The 17,510-nt window shown below is 34.7% G+C and overlaps 3 protein-coding genes across 5 annotated transcripts in view; all 3 read left to right on the forward strand.

The window, feature by feature from the left end:
- Positions 1-1,607, forward strand: part of rb1 (retinoblastoma 1) — a 51,400-nt gene extending 49,793 nt beyond the window's left edge. The window contains exon 27 of the mRNA XM_056445708.1: positions 851-1,607. Coding sequence (XP_056301683.1) covers positions 851-921 — 71 coding nt within the window. The 3' untranslated portion in view covers positions 922-1,607. The remainder of the gene's footprint in view (positions 1-850) is intronic.
- Positions 1,608-1,680: 73 nt separating this feature from the next.
- On the forward strand, positions 1,681-6,443 carry cysltr2a (cysteinyl leukotriene receptor 2a). The gene is made up of 2 exons (XM_056445709.1): positions 1,681-2,564; positions 4,969-6,443. Exon 2 carries the CDS (start codon positions 4,977-4,979, stop codon positions 6,009-6,011), a length of 1,035 nt encoding a protein of 344 aa, XP_056301684.1. The 5' UTR covers positions 1,681-2,564; positions 4,969-4,976; the 3' UTR covers positions 6,012-6,443.
- A 6,993-nt stretch (positions 6,444-13,436) lies between these two features.
- dub (duboraya) overlaps positions 13,437-17,510 on the forward strand; it is a 36,635-nt gene continuing 32,561 nt past the window's right edge. For 2 of the 3 annotated variants that reach the window (XM_056446974.1, XM_056446975.1), the window contains exon 1: positions 13,437-13,550. In XM_056446974.1, the coding sequence (XP_056302949.1) occupies positions 13,545-13,550 (6 nt within the window). In that variant the 5' untranslated portion in view covers positions 13,437-13,544. Of the gene's footprint in view, positions 13,551-15,265; positions 15,414-17,510 lie in introns of those variants that run through there. The other variant, XM_056446973.1, reaches the window with a different exon arrangement.

Raw genomic sequence — 17,510 nt, forward strand, 5'->3', positions numbered from 1 at the left:
TATTATTATTATTTGATGCTACCTTATTTTATATATGTATGTATGTGTGTATATATATATATATATATATATAAATATATATATATATATATATATATATATATATATATATATATATATATATATGTGTATGTATGTATGTATGTATGTATATATGTGTATATGTATATGTATATATATATATATGTATATATATATATATATATATATATATATATATATATATATATATATATATATATATATATATATATATATATAAATATATATGTATATGTATGTATATGTATATATTTATATGTATATATGTGACTATTGTGAATGCACACATTGTGATATCGATTCTGAAACGATATTGTGGAGCCCTAATTGAAAATCAACAGAAATTATCATAGTTACAGTACAACCGCTTAAAAAAGCGAGTAGTTCTGTAAGTGTAACTACTTAGCAAGTTTTTGTTGTTATTAAAACATTTTTAATGCATCCTGCTTTTAATTTTGCCTCATAGTAGTTCTGCTCTCTAATGGTAATACATCTACTTCATTATAAATGGTAAAGCAAAAATAGTTGTACTTTTTAACCATTGAACAGTCAGCATTTGCATCATTCTTAATATTTAATGTACTGAAATATATTAAACATTGCCATTCATTACGCATGAATCCTACTGATCTGAAAGTTTTTGAATGCGTCATGACAAAAAGCATCCCATATTTTTTTAAATCTGGTTATTTAGAATCTGGTACAATCATACCAAAATACAGAAGTGAAGATGTACATGTCAATATTTATAATTTAACACCAGATGTAATGCTGATGTTGCTTGAATGTTTTGTTGTCGTCTCTTCAGGCTCGACACGTTCTCGAATGCAGGAACAGAAACTGAAGGAGGAGTCTGATAAAGATCATCCAGAACCCTAAATAAATCCACACTGTACTGCTGAGGAAAACCACTCCACCATCAAGCGGAAAGCCGGACGTCCCCTGGTGTTTTATGTTACTACGTTTTAAACCCCTCCATTTTTTTTTAGTATTTAATTGGTGCACTGCATTTCCTGAAACAGCGCAGATGCTTTCCCTGCGTTGTTTCATTTTAGTTTGTTTTAAGCATGCAAGGATCCATGAAGGATGTTTGGGAGTTGATGTGAAACATACCTCTAAATTCATCTACAATAGTTTGCAAATGTGCCGGGTTCAGTGTGTCATGGATATTTATTGTTTTGTTTCTTTTAGAGCAACTTTTCCTCATTGCCGTACAGGAAAACAGGGTTTGAGATCAAATTGAATCATGTATTGGGCAGATTTGAACCCTGTCTTTGTGGCCTTCCTCAAAGCGTCTCTATTTTGTGTGATAAAAGTATTTTATTTTGAATTTGTATTATATAAATTTGTTGGTGTTTAAGCATTACTGGGTTTTTAGAATATGATTGTTATGAATATGTCTGACTTACTACGTTCTTCCTGGGCAACGTTGCCGTTTTTTGGACTTGTTTTAGACTTTTTGTTACTAATATTCCTGAAAAAAATTATGTTGTACATCAAATGTTCCTTTTTTTGACAAATTATGTAATTCTCCGAACGTTTAACAACTGACATGTTTAAAGAAATATTATATGTGTCTTTTTTTATTTATTTAAATTGCGGACTAAGGTGACTCTTGTTGTCACAAGCCCAGATTGTAGCCAAAGCACATGGTGCTAAAGTGATAAATCACACTCATTTTCCACACACTCCTTGGCAGATTTACTTTCAACCGGAATGTTGTTTATCAGAAAATCTAGCTCACAAATTTAAGGTGTATTTACATTACCGTTAAGCCTTCATCATATTTACAGTTGACTTCAATCTCAGTTGTTTATTTCATCAGTGCGTTTGAGTTCTTAAGTACTTTGGTGACTCAAATCCTAAAACACGTCTGAACATAACAGCAGTAGCTCATGTTTAGTGCCGTTTGTTCATTCAAATTCCCCTGAACATCATTTATGGTTTTTAATGTACCGCTGCCGTCATAGACGATCACAAATTCTCTGCTTTGTCAGCAGTGGCTTCTGTTAAAAGGTTATCAGCACATCTTCATGATCAAAGAGAAAAAACGAGTGCAGCACAAGTAAGTTGCTTAAATTACAAAATACAGGAGGAAATGAATGAGGGATGTGAAGTGCACTTCTGCTTAAAGTGATGTGGTTTAAAACTGCACGCGCAGAGCATCCAAATGACCTTTATCACTTTACAATGAAAGATAGTCTTTGGACCTTTGCCTTGCATGCTGTATATCTTCTTATGCAAAGCGCTTTCTATCTGAAGCAGTTGAAACGACTGCCGTATTAAACAATGCAAGTGCTGTTACAGGACACCTGCTGCTTTTATATGAGGAAATGAGCCGTTCTTTTTAAACTGATGGAAGTGATGATCGGGAGGTTGTTCTTGGGACGTCCTTCTCCTCCTGCTGCTGATGTTTTTCTGCATCAAACCTCCTCTAGTGGCTGACAATACTCTGCCGTTTGGCTGGTGCACACATTGAGAGCACTTTTGAACCGATTTCACTTCTTCACACTAACGAAAAGGTAACTTTTTTGTTTTTTAAAGTTTGTTATGTTCCATAAATGTTTCTGAAACTGGCTTTTAAGTTGTAGTTGCTGAAAGCCATTGCCTTTGAGAGCTTTATGTGATATTATGGAGCAAAGCTTAAGATTTTGTTCTGAACAAGGCTTGTTAGGAACACCAGACTAGAAAAGCCTGTTTTTAAAAAACGAATGTAGAACAGTAAAATGTGAAGTCTAAACTTGCGGATCGAGGCGGAATGTTTCATCTTCATGTCTGTATCAAAGAACTGTATTTACATTTTAATTGAATTGATGTACAATTAAGTATACCTACAGTCTATATTTAAGTGTTTAAGATTCTAAACTTAAAATAATAATAGAAGATAAATTATAAAATAAGTTTTAGTCATTTTCATTTAGCATAAGACAAATATTTATGAAGGAAAACAACCTGAAACTTCTGTTGCTTATCAAAATATACGAAACTTAACTTGTTAAAAACTTGTTTGTCTTTGACCAATTGATGTGAGTAAATCTTTTTATTTATTTATATTGCTTTATGTAAAATGTACTTTTAATCTTTTTTTTTTTATTCATACGATGCAAATAAAGCAGGGTTCTAATGTTGTTTTGGAACAGTCTTCAAAAAACATTGAGTTCCAAAAGAACATTGGGTCAGATAGAAGGCCATTATTTTGTCTGATCTGTCCACTTAAAGGGATAGTTCCCCCGTAGAAGACTATTTTTAGTTCTATGAAATTCTTCCATTGACTTCCACTGTATTTTTGTTACAACTAAAGATGCCAATGGCTGTTTCTTCAACATTCCTCAGAATATCTTGTTTTGTGATCAACAGAAGGAAGAATTTAATAGAACTAAAAATAGTCTTGTTTTTGTCTGATCTATGTATTTAAAGATGTAGTTTACCCAAAAATGTCTGTTGATCACAAAACAAGATATTCTGAGGAATGTTGAAAAAACAAGCATTGACATCCATAGTTAAATATAGTGGAAGTCAATGACTGTTTTTATTTAGTTTTCTTTTGTTCAACAGGACAACAAAAAAAAAACTCAAACAGGTTTGGAACAAATGAATGTTAAGAAAATTAAGTTTCATTTTAGCGGAACTATCCTTTCAAGTCAAGTTTTACAAACTAATTTCGAGAGGAGCACATGATATGATTATTCGCGGCTGGTCTCTCATCTGTAATCAGCAATAATCCAATCAGATTGATTCAAGCTTACAATAAATAGACTGATTTCTACGGTGGCCGAGAGAGCTTAATGCGATGCAATTACAAAAAACACCAGCAAATAAAGAAACAATCTTCATCAATGTGAAAGCACACCTGTTGTAAATTGTCACAACACTAAAGCTGCGGTCACACTGGGCTTTTCCTCCCATAGACTTCCATTCATACGCACGCGAATGCGTCAGACCGGAAACGCAAGGTCATGTGTCAAGTTTCACATGTTGCTGCGGTGCAAAGTTCAAGCTTGGTGAACTCTGACCTGCGAAATCGCATCACTTGACTGCGTGAGACCAATCGAGGATCAAAACACAACCTCTCTGGACAGAAATTTAAAACATGGAGCAATCGCTCGCTTTTTTAATGTCTAATCTTGTATAATCCCGCCCCTTTTCGCAGCGCCATACGACAGAATTTCGCACACACAAAGCCCAGTGTGACCGCAGCTTTACAACTGAAAAAACGCGCAGCAAATTGGTCACAACACAAACAACTGAAGACACGTGCAGCAATTAGTCATGACGCTTGCAAATATCCACGTAACACAATGGAAATGTTTCAAAGAGACCCAAAAACATGACGGACCCTGCTGAGATATGTATGTGTTATTATGTCGTGTAATCAGGATATTAAAATAAACGAAAAACAACTCACCTTTAAAGACCACCAATCACTTGACTGAGCAACAGTCCTGGCATAATAACACATCCATATCTCAGCAGGGTCCGTCAAGGTTTTCCTTTCGTGGATATTTGCAAGTGTCGTGACTAATTGCAGTGCGTTTCTTCAGTTGTTTGTGTTGTGAGAATTTGGAACACATGTGCTGTCACGTGTTGCTGGTGTTTTTTGTAATTGTATGTGCTTTCTTAAATTGCAGCACGTTAAGCTCTCTCGGCCACCGAAGATTTCACCCTACTACCTTATCTTAGTTTTGGAAGAATCCCCCCTTCCACCCCATCTCCTCCTTTTCCAGGGGGAGCTCTCGAGACCTAACTGATCTCGGACCCCCTTATATGCTTATTGACTTGGTGGCAATTATCTGTGAGCTCAGGGTTCTCTCCCGGGACAGCTTGTGAAAACTGCTATTAGTGTCAAGCATATCTAAGTGTGAACTCTTGAAAGAACAGTTTTGTCATTTAATAAACCCTCACCCAAACTTTCCAATGTTCCCCCAGGAGAGGACATGAATGCGTCTTTTCAAGGTCTCCACAAAAACGTCTCCTGTTTAGACCCCAGCAACGTTGATGACTTCAAGCGCCTGTTTTATCCTACAGCGTACATACTGATTTTCATCCTGGGACTCACGGGTCACTCTTTATCCGTCTGTGTCTTCCTGAGCCAATGGAGGAGCCAGAAGAGCTTCACTCCAGTCACCATGTTAATGGTGAACCTGCTGGTGTCGGACCTGATGCTGGTCTGCTCTTTACCCCTGCGGCTCACCTACTACGTACTGAACTCTCACTGGCCGTTCGGTCACATCGCCTGTCAGATCATCTTATATGTTTATTATCTCAACATGTACAGCTCTGTGTATTTCCTAGTAGCTCTGAATGTCTTTCGTTACCTGGCACTGGTGTGGCCATATTTATACATCCGCATTCAAACCCACTCAGTTTCTGGCATCATCTGTGGACTCATTTGGGGCTTGATGGGATTGGCTTGCAGTCCGCTGTTGTTTGCCAAGAAGAAATCTCACGATGAGGGCAGTACTCGATGTTTGGAGCTCGCACATGACGCTGTGGATAAATTACTTCTCATTAACAACGTCACGTTTCCGGTGGGCTTCGTGGTGCCTTTGATGATCGTCATTTTTTGTTCGATCTTTGTGGCGAAGAATCTTTTGAGGCCTAGTCCTGCACTTGGTAAGACCAGACCATGCAGGAAAAAAGCTTGTGCTTTGGTGATCATCAGCCTTGGGATCTTTCTGGTATGTTTTTTACCATATCATATAGTAAGGACTATCTTCTTGATCACGGAGAGGCAGATCAAAATGAATGAGTTCAAAGAGTCGTGTGACTACATATTGGCAGTTCGTAAGGCTGCAGTCATCACGCATTGCTTGTGCACGTCAAACAGTTGTCTGGACCCAATTCTTTTCTTCTTTGTTGGGGAAAACTCTAGGTCGACCTTTGTTAGATGGACAGGTGGAAGAAAAAGCAGTTCTGGTGCTGCAGGAAGAAACCGACAGCAGGAAGAGTTGCATGTTTTGCAGAAGTAGCACGTGAGAATGGACAATAACAAAGGACAGACCAGAAGTACCTCATTCCTCTGTGGGCATCAGAAATAGGTTTGTGAAAGGAAAGTGTCTTGACGGATGTGTCTGCAGGGCATTCACACAAATGTTGATAGGAGGTTTATTTTGCGTTCATCGTAGCATAATTTGTTAATGACTCTCTTGAGAAATGAAATCTGGGCCACAGTGCAATTCAATGGAAACATTGAAATGTGCTTCGTATGGTTTTTGCACTGCTTGATATATAAGCTTGCACTGCGCTGAACTGACCAAAAATGAATAAATACAGTAAGAACAACTTCACAGATGTAGAAAAGAAGTGCTTGTCCGTTTGATTGAGTGCATTTTAATTGGCATATTTAATTTAACTGTAATATTAATTTATGTAGTAAATCATGTTGTAACTTTTGTAGTACAAGCAGTTAAATAAAAAGAATATATGTTTATTTAGTCTTTAGTCTGGTTCTTGAATCTGATTGGCTGAAAGCCATGCAACATTCTGCAAATAACAGCACTCGTCCAGCCTCTTAACCCTTCACTGTATTACTCCACCTACATACAGCAACAAGCAGAGGACACTCTACAGTTTGACACATATTGCTGCTGTTGGGCAACATAATGTACTTTTAAGGCTTTTTTTAGTCGGGAATGTAGTTGTTTAAATTGCAGCTATGCAGTTTATTTATAAGAATAGTGCCTATTTTTAAATATTTATAATTTCTGAGAGCCAGTGGGTCTGCAGAGCAGAGCAAAGACGGCGTTGTTCATGCACATAATGACGACAGAAACTGCATAATAAGCCCTTAGAAGAGAAGAACAGTGTAATTTCTAACCACAGCTGATCAAATCATTATTAAACTGGTAAGTAGGCATGGAATGATAACCATTTTCAAGGTATATCGCGGTTTGGAAAAGTCAAGGTTTTAAAGGTTTTTCCTAAGGTTTTTTATTTTCTTTTTTTTTTTTGGAAAACTATCTCCAGATGAAAAGATATCCAAAGATGCTGTTTTAAATTGTAAAGAAATGAAGAAATCAGTGTTTTTGAAACTAATAAAGACAGCAGAAATCAGCAGAAATCAGCCTACATGTTTACTGCTGCAAAATATTTTAAATCTTTCACAAAATAAAATATATTGTCCAAAATTTTTTTGTTTGTTTTTACCCAGACATTTAAAAGAACTTATTTTATTATAGTAATCGCAATACCGTGATACCATGATATTTTTATTCAAGGTTATCATACCGTCAGACTTTTATACCGACCCATGCCTACTGATAAGTGACTTTCTGAGTCGATTTCTTTCCTTTGTATGCTGTTGTGCTGTATTTATATCATATAAATGTAGTGTATTGTGAGATGGGACTCGCATATCAGGAATATATGTATTTTGTTTTAGCCACTCTGTATAACCCTTTTTGTTACTTTTTTGGTTGGCCATCTGTTTGTTTCTAATGAGTCTCCTGTTTTCGTTACTGCAGACTCGTTAAGTAAAAACAAAGAAAGAAGAAATGCCCGCATGTGTTTAGTGTTTTTCCTTATCGCAAACACAACATTTTTGGGGATAATTATTGTGATCTCCCGATTGCAACAGAAATACTAGGAAATCTCTGTAGACTGATGGTATTTCATGCTGTTCAGCCTTAGAATCTTATAGAACCTGTTTTGTCATCACTTTTGACATTACGCTAGATAATCATTCAAATAGCTCTAAAGTGACGTTTGTGAAGTAGCAATGGTTTCTGCTGTTCCAACGTCAGCTGCAAATGTAAATAAATGGCAGAAGAAAGAAGTTCCTCTTACAAATGTTTTTTAGACTATGTTTGATTTTCTTTTTTATATACACAATTATGCTGTCAAACTGTTATATAAATGCAATATCACGCTCGCAGCAGTGCAATATGGCTGTATATCATCACTGGTGGGACACTAAGGCATGCCTTACACAAGGCATGCCTCGCACCAATGCCGATAAACAGCATTCAAAAGATAAATATACAGCAATATAAAATGTTTAAAGAGCAAATTAAATATGTTGGTTCTATTATTTGTGTATACAAGACAGGCTTTTATGCTTGGTGGTTTAAAAAATGCTTTTTCCTTCTGAAAAACTAAAAGTGTTGTGATTGGTTAGCTGTCCTAGTGCTTTGTAATTGGTGTACAGCTTAGTTGGCATTTCAGTACTGTCACGCCCCTCTAACTAGAAGCACAGAGATGGAGAGATAGCCGGTTAAGTGTGGCATAGAAGTAACACTGCATTATAGAAAAAGAACCAACAGTAGAATCTGGTGGTGGTAGTGTGGTGGTCTGGGGATGTTTTACTGCTTCAGAAACAGGACAATTTGCTTTGATAAATAGAACCATGAATTCTTTTATGTACCAGAATACCCAGAAGAATGTCAAGCCAACTACTTAATTGTTTTATGTTTGATTCACTTAAATTGGAAAAAACGTATAGGTTAACATAAATTATTCATGTTGTTCCAACACAAATTGATTATGTGGAAGCCAGCCAAAGCACACCAGAAAATTCATTTTGAATGGCTAAAGACAATAATGAAGACTTTGGAGTGACCTAGTCAAAGTCCTGACCTGAATCCAATTGAGATGCTGTGGCATGACCTTTAAAAGGCGATTCATGCTTGAAAAACCCTCTAATGTGGCTGAATTACAACAATTGTTCAAAGATGAATGGGCCAAAATTCCTCCACAGCACTGTAAAAAATCATTGCAAGTTATCTCAAATGCTTGATTGCAGTTGTTGTTGTTGTTGTTTTTTAATGCAGTTGTTCATTTTAGTTCTTGAAAAAAGTTTTTTTTTTTTTTTTTTTTCCTATACTAAATATCTCCCTTTGGAGTGAACATTGAGATTTGTAACACATTCCACAATGAATGACATGCAAAAAGCAAAAACAGGACCTCATGCATATTTCTTTAGAACATTGACCCTTTTATTTGCATTTTTCCTTACCCAAAAAACATGAGATTATACAAAACTATAACATGCTACACGTTTTGGATATTTTTTCAAATGTGTCGTCCATAGGGCAAAAGAGAGGTCAATCACTTAGTCAATTAAGGTCTTGGTCTTGTATATAGCCAAAGCTTTGGAAGAAGCAAAATGAGTTATTGCAGCTTGATCTACTGTATCTGCAAACTTTGATCTGGCCCACTTTGAAAGAGCCACTGAAAGGCATGCAGAGGAAGGTCTAAAGTGTTGTGGTAACACTTTAAGGTTACGTTAAGGTTTTCTTTTGTTAACGTGAACTAAGAAAGAACAAAACTGTAAAATCTGCAGCAACTACTAAACTTGGTTATTTTTAATACATTTACTACAATATTTAAAACATTGTTTAATCCACTATAAACTAGCATTACCCAAGATCAGTAAATACTGTAACAAATTAAAGTTATGAGGGTTTTTGTTACTCAAAAATTCAGCATTGATGACATTATTTTTAAATGTATTCAAATGGCAAACTGTCAGTTATTGTAATATTTCACTGATTTGGGAATCTTACTGATTCCAAATGTTTCAGGGCACTAAAAAACTTGGTGAAATAAATTATTCAATAATTCAAATACATTTCTAGAGCTGTACTTATGAGTTCAATGTCAATTAAAGCATTTTTGCTTTTGTCAGTGCTGGGCTGGCCTGTTCCTGGACCAGTTTTGTAGGGAGGTGAAAGTTTGCTCTAATTTATTCACCGCCCTACAAAATTGCCAGTGAATTTGTTTTAGTGCATGATTTCACTTTTGAATGAAACTATGCTGTTCATTTGTTCTCTATAGATGTCTTCACTACAAAATTACAGACATGCTTGGTGATTCATATAATTGACAGTGCAGCACTTTGAGTGTCAAATATGCAGGCATGTTTAATAACCATGGTTCTCATGAAGCAAAATGATTGCTGTTGTTTTTTTTCTTTCAATGTGCTGATAGACAAAGTTGTAGCCTAAAATTCCTCTGTGCTTTACCATAGAAACAATCACCTAGCTACATCTTGAATGGCCTGAAGATAAGGTAACATCAGATTTTTGAGTGAACTTTAAGTATTGGTACTTAAACCTAGCTTACTTAAAATTATATGGAGTGTATCTTATTTTCAATGTGTAGGCTATAAAATTGACCTTGGTTATTTCTAAGATACTATGTGTGTGTGTATATATATGTATACAGTTGAAGTCAAAATTATTAGCTGCTCTTTGAATTTTTATTTATTTTTTTATATTTTCCAAATGATGTTTAACAGAGCAAGAAAATGTTCACAGTATTTCTGATAATATTCTTTCTTCTGGAGAAAGTCTTATTTGTTTTATTTTGACTAGAATGAAAGCAGTTTTAAAAAATTTTTAATCCATTTTAAGGTCAAATTTATTAGCCCCTTTAGGCTATTTTTTTTCGATAGTCTACAGAACAAACTATTGTTATACAATAACTTGCCTAATTACCCTTACCTACCTAGTTAACCTAATTAACCTAGTTAAGCCTTTAAATGTCACTTTAAGCTGTATAGAAGTGTCCTGAAAAATATCTAGTCAAATATTATTCACTGTCATCATGACAAAGAGAAAATAAATCAGTTATTAGAGATGAGTTAGTAAAACTATTATGTTTAGAAAAGTGTTGAGAGAATCTTCTCCGTTAAACAGAAATTGGGGAAAAAATAAACAGGGGTCCTAATAATTCAGGGGGGCTAATAATTCTGACTTCAACTGTATATAAACACACACATCAGCATCCTATACTTTAAAGATCTGGGGTCTGTACCATGCAGTTTCGGTTTAGTTTGCACCAATTCTGGGTTTTAGCTACCATGAAGGTAGCTCAGCTGCTCCATAATACCATTGACCACAAGTATCAAATATACGTCTCCGCAATGTAGGCCTATACGTGTGTTATCAGATTATGGTGATTTCACATATTTGTGCATCTGTGGCTCACAAATGAAGTCAAAACTATCAACATGTTAATAGTGCAAGCAGCATGGCTTCCTGCACTCTCCTGCTTAGCTGTAGGTTTTATCACATTTAATCTCACCACCTTTCTCTTTTGTTTTTACCTTTTTTTAGTAAGCGATGTGGTAGATGCGCTATGTATGGAAGCACATTTTTGTGTGGTGAATATCAGATAATTGTTTTTTTATCTGCGCGTCCTTCCACTGTTTGTGGTTGAAGTGAAACTGGCTCTGTTTCTTTTTTTTCATGGGTGGTGGTTAGTAACAATAAATAAAATTTGGTCTGTGTACAAAAAGTATGCTTAAAAACAGAAGATAAGGAAATGTTACATAGAAACATTCCGTTTCCATGCGATGTCATGTTTTGCGCATCAGTGCAGAACGCGTTTAGCTAAATACTTCTTCCTCTTTCATTTTAACCATAAATGGCAGTACTGTCACTAAACCGTTGTTCCCTTGTCAAAGCTCCTCCCATAATGCGACACCTTGCACAACCTATTTGAAATAAGTAGAAATGTCCTCTGCATCGACACCGGTTTGTGTGCTACAAACCTGAACAGCATCTTTAAGGCTTATAGAGGCATGCCAGCTGTATAGACTCTGCAAGGTTTTCAGATATAAATATCTGTAGGTAACCAACCAATTTTAGCAATTTTGTTTGTTTCGTAATGCGTCATGAGTTCATGAGAACTTTCAGAAGAAACATTCCCATGTTTACAGAGTTATACAATGGAAAGCTCACTTGATATTAATATAACAGAAAAAGGAAAGTTACAGAAAGAATAGGAAACTGTTCATAAAGACATTTTCAGTTTTGGGTGAACTATCCTTTTTTCATTCAGTTAAGTGGCATTTACTACTGACATCTTGTTTTAGATGTAAGAAATTAGTTTGCTCTAGTGCAGGGGTCACCAAGCTCAATGCTGGAGGGCCGGTGTCCTGCAGAGTTAAGCTCTAACCCCAATCAAACAAACCTAAACAAGATAATCAAGCTCTACTTGAAACTTCCAGTAGCCAGCCTTTTGAAAGAGGTGGTTCTTTTATCTCAAAAGTGGACCTTTTTCCAGTTATTCGCCTCATTTTGGTTTAAATTATGAGGTTTAAATACTGCATTTTAGTGACATTTTAAGCACTATTTTTGCTGAATTAGCTAGTCAGATGGCGATCATAACCCCACTTTCTGATGCAACAAAACGGTTGCTTTCCTCACTATTTTACCATGAAGTATTTATTTACAAATGTGCATTTAAACTTAATGCTAATACAGTTTTATAAATAATATAATATTAGAGTAGAATTTTGTATATTTTTTAACAAAGAAATATGAAAAAAAATGTAAATACAAATTTATTATCATCCACTGTTTTAAACTAAAACAATTAGGAAAACTGTAGTCTATCGGTAAACTGTAGTCTATCGGTAAATAACAAACTAGCCAGCTCATTTTCTCAGTCAGAATTTGTTTGTTTGAATAACTGAAAACTAAACGCCTTAAAGCCTTCTTCTAACGGTTATTTTCACAATTTATGAAGACATATACTGTAAAAAAAAATGGGACAAACGAGCCAAATTTTGGAGTTCATCAGTAGGGGGGGTGGGTCTTTCAAACCACCTGAATTGCTCCCTCCCTGGCTACGGGCCTGAGTCAGGAATGTTGAGGAAAGTTAGAGCTAAACTCTTTAAGACTCCGGCCCTCCAGGACCAATTATAGTGATCCCTGCTCTAGCACTTTAATGTGGAGCAGATTTGTTCCTTTATTAGATTAATTAAATATTCATAAACTTCTTGAATTGTCTGGTGGATTGTATGCAGACACAAATTCTGGACTATATTTAGTCATTTTCAGTTATCAGTTATATTGGATCTCTTTGGACGTTAAGAGTCCCTAGTGAAATTGTTTATTGTTTATTTTAATATTAATGTTGTTTATTATTTGTCTGTTTTTTTGTTTACCTTCTTTATATGTACGTTTGCACTTTAAGTGCTTTGAAAATCACTTAAGTTTAAGTTTGGTCGAAGTGTAATTGTGTTGATTTAATGTTGATTCTTGTGATGTAACACGGATTCCCCCATGAGAGGGCGACCTCCTCCTCAATATAGAATAACATCGTTTTTTATAAAAGACCCATGCCTGAATCACACGGACAGCATTTTAATCATATTAATCTAAAGGAGCTGTTATTTATGTGAAGAAATAAAGGTTTTGCAAAACAAAAAAAACCTGCTAGAATAAAACGATTTCTTCAACACAGACTGCAAATCTTCTGCACAGATTTTATAAGTAGTTTCTGTAATCTTAGAAATATATGTAAGAAACTACAAGGCAGTCCTCTGCAACAGCTCTTTTAGCAGCGCATGGCACAATCTTTCGGCCATGGAAATGTTGTAAGAGTCAGTCCTAAATATAACTAACGACCACCCTCTTGACTTCTGTGAGTAATCGAGCGCTCGCGCGCACACATTTCGCGCGCCTGTGAGAAGAGAGAGCGCGCGCTTCTTCGGCAAGTGTCACAGGAAAACAGCCAGAATAAGTTGAGAAGACTACCACGGCGCTTGAAAGATGGAGGTATGAACTTGTTTACTCGTTTATTTTCAAACTTTGCAAGTTCATTTCAATTCTCCTCATCACACTTTGTTTACTACAGAGTAAACAAAAGTCGTTCCATTGCACTTCAGTACGTGAGATGCTGCGAGAGGATTCAAGATGGCAAATCGTCTTCACTTTTGTAGATGCAGTTATAATTAGTTTGCTTTATTGCAAACTGAATAGTAGATTTAGATCTTTGTTAGCATTGGTGAAAAGCGTGTACTTTACATTTTAATAACTGAATTAATTTGCATTACAAATATGACAGTTTGAGTAAAAATGTAAAAAAGTTTGTTCACTTTTATGTTTCTCATATTATACACACTCATAAACAATTACTGATTCACAGTCTGAGCTATGCATTTAACTAAGCTCTGTTGTTGTATTTTGTCTTTTAGTGTCATCTTGACATCTAGAATTTGTTGCAATTTTCTCTCAAATTCTGCTAGTTCATTTTAACGCTCCTTATCACATACTACAGTAAATGAATCTGTTCAGTTGTTTTTCTGTCCAAAACAATTCAACAAGGCAATCACCAACTTTTGTATATATAGCAGATATAAATTAGCATTATTAGTTTGTTTTGGATGTACTGCAGGATTTAGCAGTACATTATTTCTAGTGAAAATCTTGTGACGTGCATTTCAATACTTGCATACATTTATGTAGCATATACAACACTTTTACTACAAATTTTAAAATATTAGCATTAATTTTGAAATTTAAATCTAACCAGTTTGTTATTTTGTGTAAAACCTGCAGATTTTTACTTTTATTTAATATTTGCAGATTTAAACTACATTATTAATGTATTATCAGATTATTTTCATCCAACTAGCTACTATCTATAGCAAATTACATTAGACAGAGTTTATTTAAAGCGGTATGTTTTGATTAGGGCTAAATGATAATGGAAAAAACTGACATTGCAATATTTTGTTGTGATGCGATATTTATTGCAATATGACTATAATTTGTCTAACTGTACAGAAATTGAACAATCAAATGTAAAATAACATGGTCATCATTATATATATATATATATAAAAAAAAAAAAAAAAAATATATATATATATATATATATATATATATATATATATATATATATATATATATAATATTAATATATGTCTTTATGTGTTAACCTTTATTAAATAATCTAATCCTGCGATGTGACTATTGCGGATACACACATTGCGATATCGATTCTCAAACTATATATTGTTCAGCCCTAGTTTTGATACATAAAAATCTATTGTTGTTGGTGCATTTTTTGTTTCAATTCCCATTGTTTCTACTACATGATTAATCACACCTAAAAAGATCTGTCAAATCAAACGGTGCTCTCATTGTTAACAATTACCATTTACATTCCATACATTACAGGTATTTTTCTGGCTCATATGAGTTTGGATTTAGTGGGTAAAAGCTGAACAAAGCATAACACATTCATATCAGTCACGCCACACGCAGAGCTCCATCAATCATGTTTACATAATCTTGTATGCAGGGTCTGCTCTCATTAGTAGTATCAGTTTTATTGTTGCGTTGGTTGATAGTGACAGTGATGTTTAACCAATGAATTGTGTCGCTTTGACACAGCCTCTTTTTACACATCTGAAGTTAGAAAGTATGACTGGAATGGCAGCAAACTAACTGACACAGGAAGTGGTGTAACCTCATCCGTATGACAGATTAAAATGGCGGGTTTGGATGGTGGACCCACGTGCTTGTGTTTGTAGGCATGTTTATGCTTATGCTTGCAGGGTTTTTTGACTGCTCACTTCACGATTTGTGATTGATTGAATGTGGCTGAAGGCTCTAACCGCTGTTTTTCCATCTGTGAGTATTTTTGAGTGACTACAGATGTTTATGAAGAGCTTTTGACAACTTGCTGGATAATTTGTGCAACTGTTTGTGAGTGCAACTTTTGCCCACATAGGCTGACGTCTAATTCTATACAGAGACATTTTATTGTGTGTGTATAGACTTGTTTGAATCAAGAACACTTGCTCTAAATCAGAGGTGCCCAAACTTTTTCTTATGAAGGGCCAAAAAGCAAAAGTGGTGGTGGCCGAAGTTAAATAAACCAGATTGTTACATTACAGTTGCCATAGTTATTTCCTCATTTATTAACATTTAAAAATAAATCAAAAGATACTTTAATCATATTAATAATTAAATATATATTTTTTGCATTTTATAATGAACTTAATTCAATAAAAACCAAACAATCCCATTTATGATGCTGAATACATTGAATACACTTGATTTGCTCATCGTGGACCCTTACAGTTTCATGCATTACATTTAATTAAAAAATTGAATTTCACCTGCTTTTTCGTAGCCCAACAATTAAACAAATAAACAAAAGGTTACGTTAAAATAATGAGCTCTGTTGAAGGCCTTGGCCTTAACCTTTCCATCATTCTCCCACTCTTCTCAGTTGTAGTGGTGGATTAATTTTGGCCCACTGGCCCTAGTTTGGGCATCTCTGCTCTAAATAAACGCATATGGTCTAGCACTGTTTACATGATATTATTTGGTCTCTTCCTACAAGTTAAGCTTTTGAACAGCTAGTTGAAACATTTTGACATTTTTTTTTAATTTTGGAGTACATTTGGTATTATTTTTTACCTCTTTTAGTGTATTTTTACCTCTTTTTTTTTTTACCTGTTTTATTGTTTGTTTTTTATATCAGTTGAAATTTGCGTCCTTGTTTTTAAATGATTTTTGAGATTAATGTATGTTCAATTAAAGAGGTCATTCATCATAAAATAAAATTCAGCCATCATTTACTCACTCTTGTTTCAAATCTATTATGAGTTTCTTCTGTTTCAGTAACCGTTGACTTTCATAGTATTTGTTTTTCCTTAAATGGTTATGTCTTCATATCTTCATGTGATCAACAGAGGAAACCTAAAAGGTTTGCAACCACTTGAGGGGGAGTAAATACATTTAAAATTTTGGTTGAACTATCCCTTTAACATTTCTGGCCTCTTTAAAAGTTCCTATAAACAATTCAATGCCCTTGTAAATATTACAATAATTCATAATTAATCAAGAAGCAAGAAGGTTGCTAGTTCGAGCCTCGGCTGGGTCAGTTGCCGTTTCTGTGTGGAGTTTACATGTTGGGTGCTCCGGTTTCCCCCACAAGTGTATAGGTGAATTAGGTAGGCTAAATTGTCTGTAGTGTATGTGTGAATGGGTGTGTGTGCATGTTTCCCAGTGATGGGTTGCAGCTGGAAGGGCTGCGTAAAACATGTGCTGGATAAGTTGGCGGTTTATTTCGCTGTGGCGAGCCCAGATTAATAAAAGGACTAAGCTGAAAACGAAAACGAATGAATGAATGAGTTTGATATTCTTTAGTGAAATTACTTGATTAACATAATACTTTGACAGGCCCGTAGCCAGCCTAAAAGGGGTAGTTGTTTTTCGCAGTGGACCTTTTTGCAGTTATTCACCTCGCTATTTTTAGTTTAGCACTATTTTTAGCTGGATCAGCTTATCGATGGATTGAGTTTTTGATGTACCAAAAATATTATCTAAAGATTTAGAATAAAGAAATATGAATAAATACTTATTTATAAAATATAAATTACATCATATATAATTAGAAAAGTTTTGATGATAATGAGATTGTTTTACTTGAATTAGATTAAAGTTATAAGTTAAAAACTGTAGACTATTGTCATTTATTAGGCAAATAACAAACTGGCCAGCACATTCACCTTTCCTCAGTCAGAATTTGTCCATTTGAATAATTAAAAATTAAAACATAATAACAATAATAAAAACAAAAATGTAAAGCTTCATGATTTTTATTTTTGTAGCCGCTCTTGTAAAAAAGTAAATTTGAAAAATCATGGATAACAACAACAATAGCCAAATTTGTACACAAATTAATAATAATATAGGCCACTTTTTGGTGCTTCACAC

The sequence above is a fragment of the Danio aesculapii genome, chromosome 21, assembly GCF_903798145.1.
Source record: "Danio aesculapii chromosome 21, fDanAes4.1, whole genome shotgun sequence".
NCBI classification, from domain to species: domain Eukaryota; kingdom Metazoa; phylum Chordata; class Actinopteri; order Cypriniformes; family Danionidae; genus Danio; species Danio aesculapii.

Coding starts and splice junctions, on each gene's coding strand:
- cysltr2a (XM_056445709.1), top strand. CDS start 4,977: ATGAATGCGTCTTTTCAAGGTCTCCACAAAAACGTCTCCTGTTTAGAC.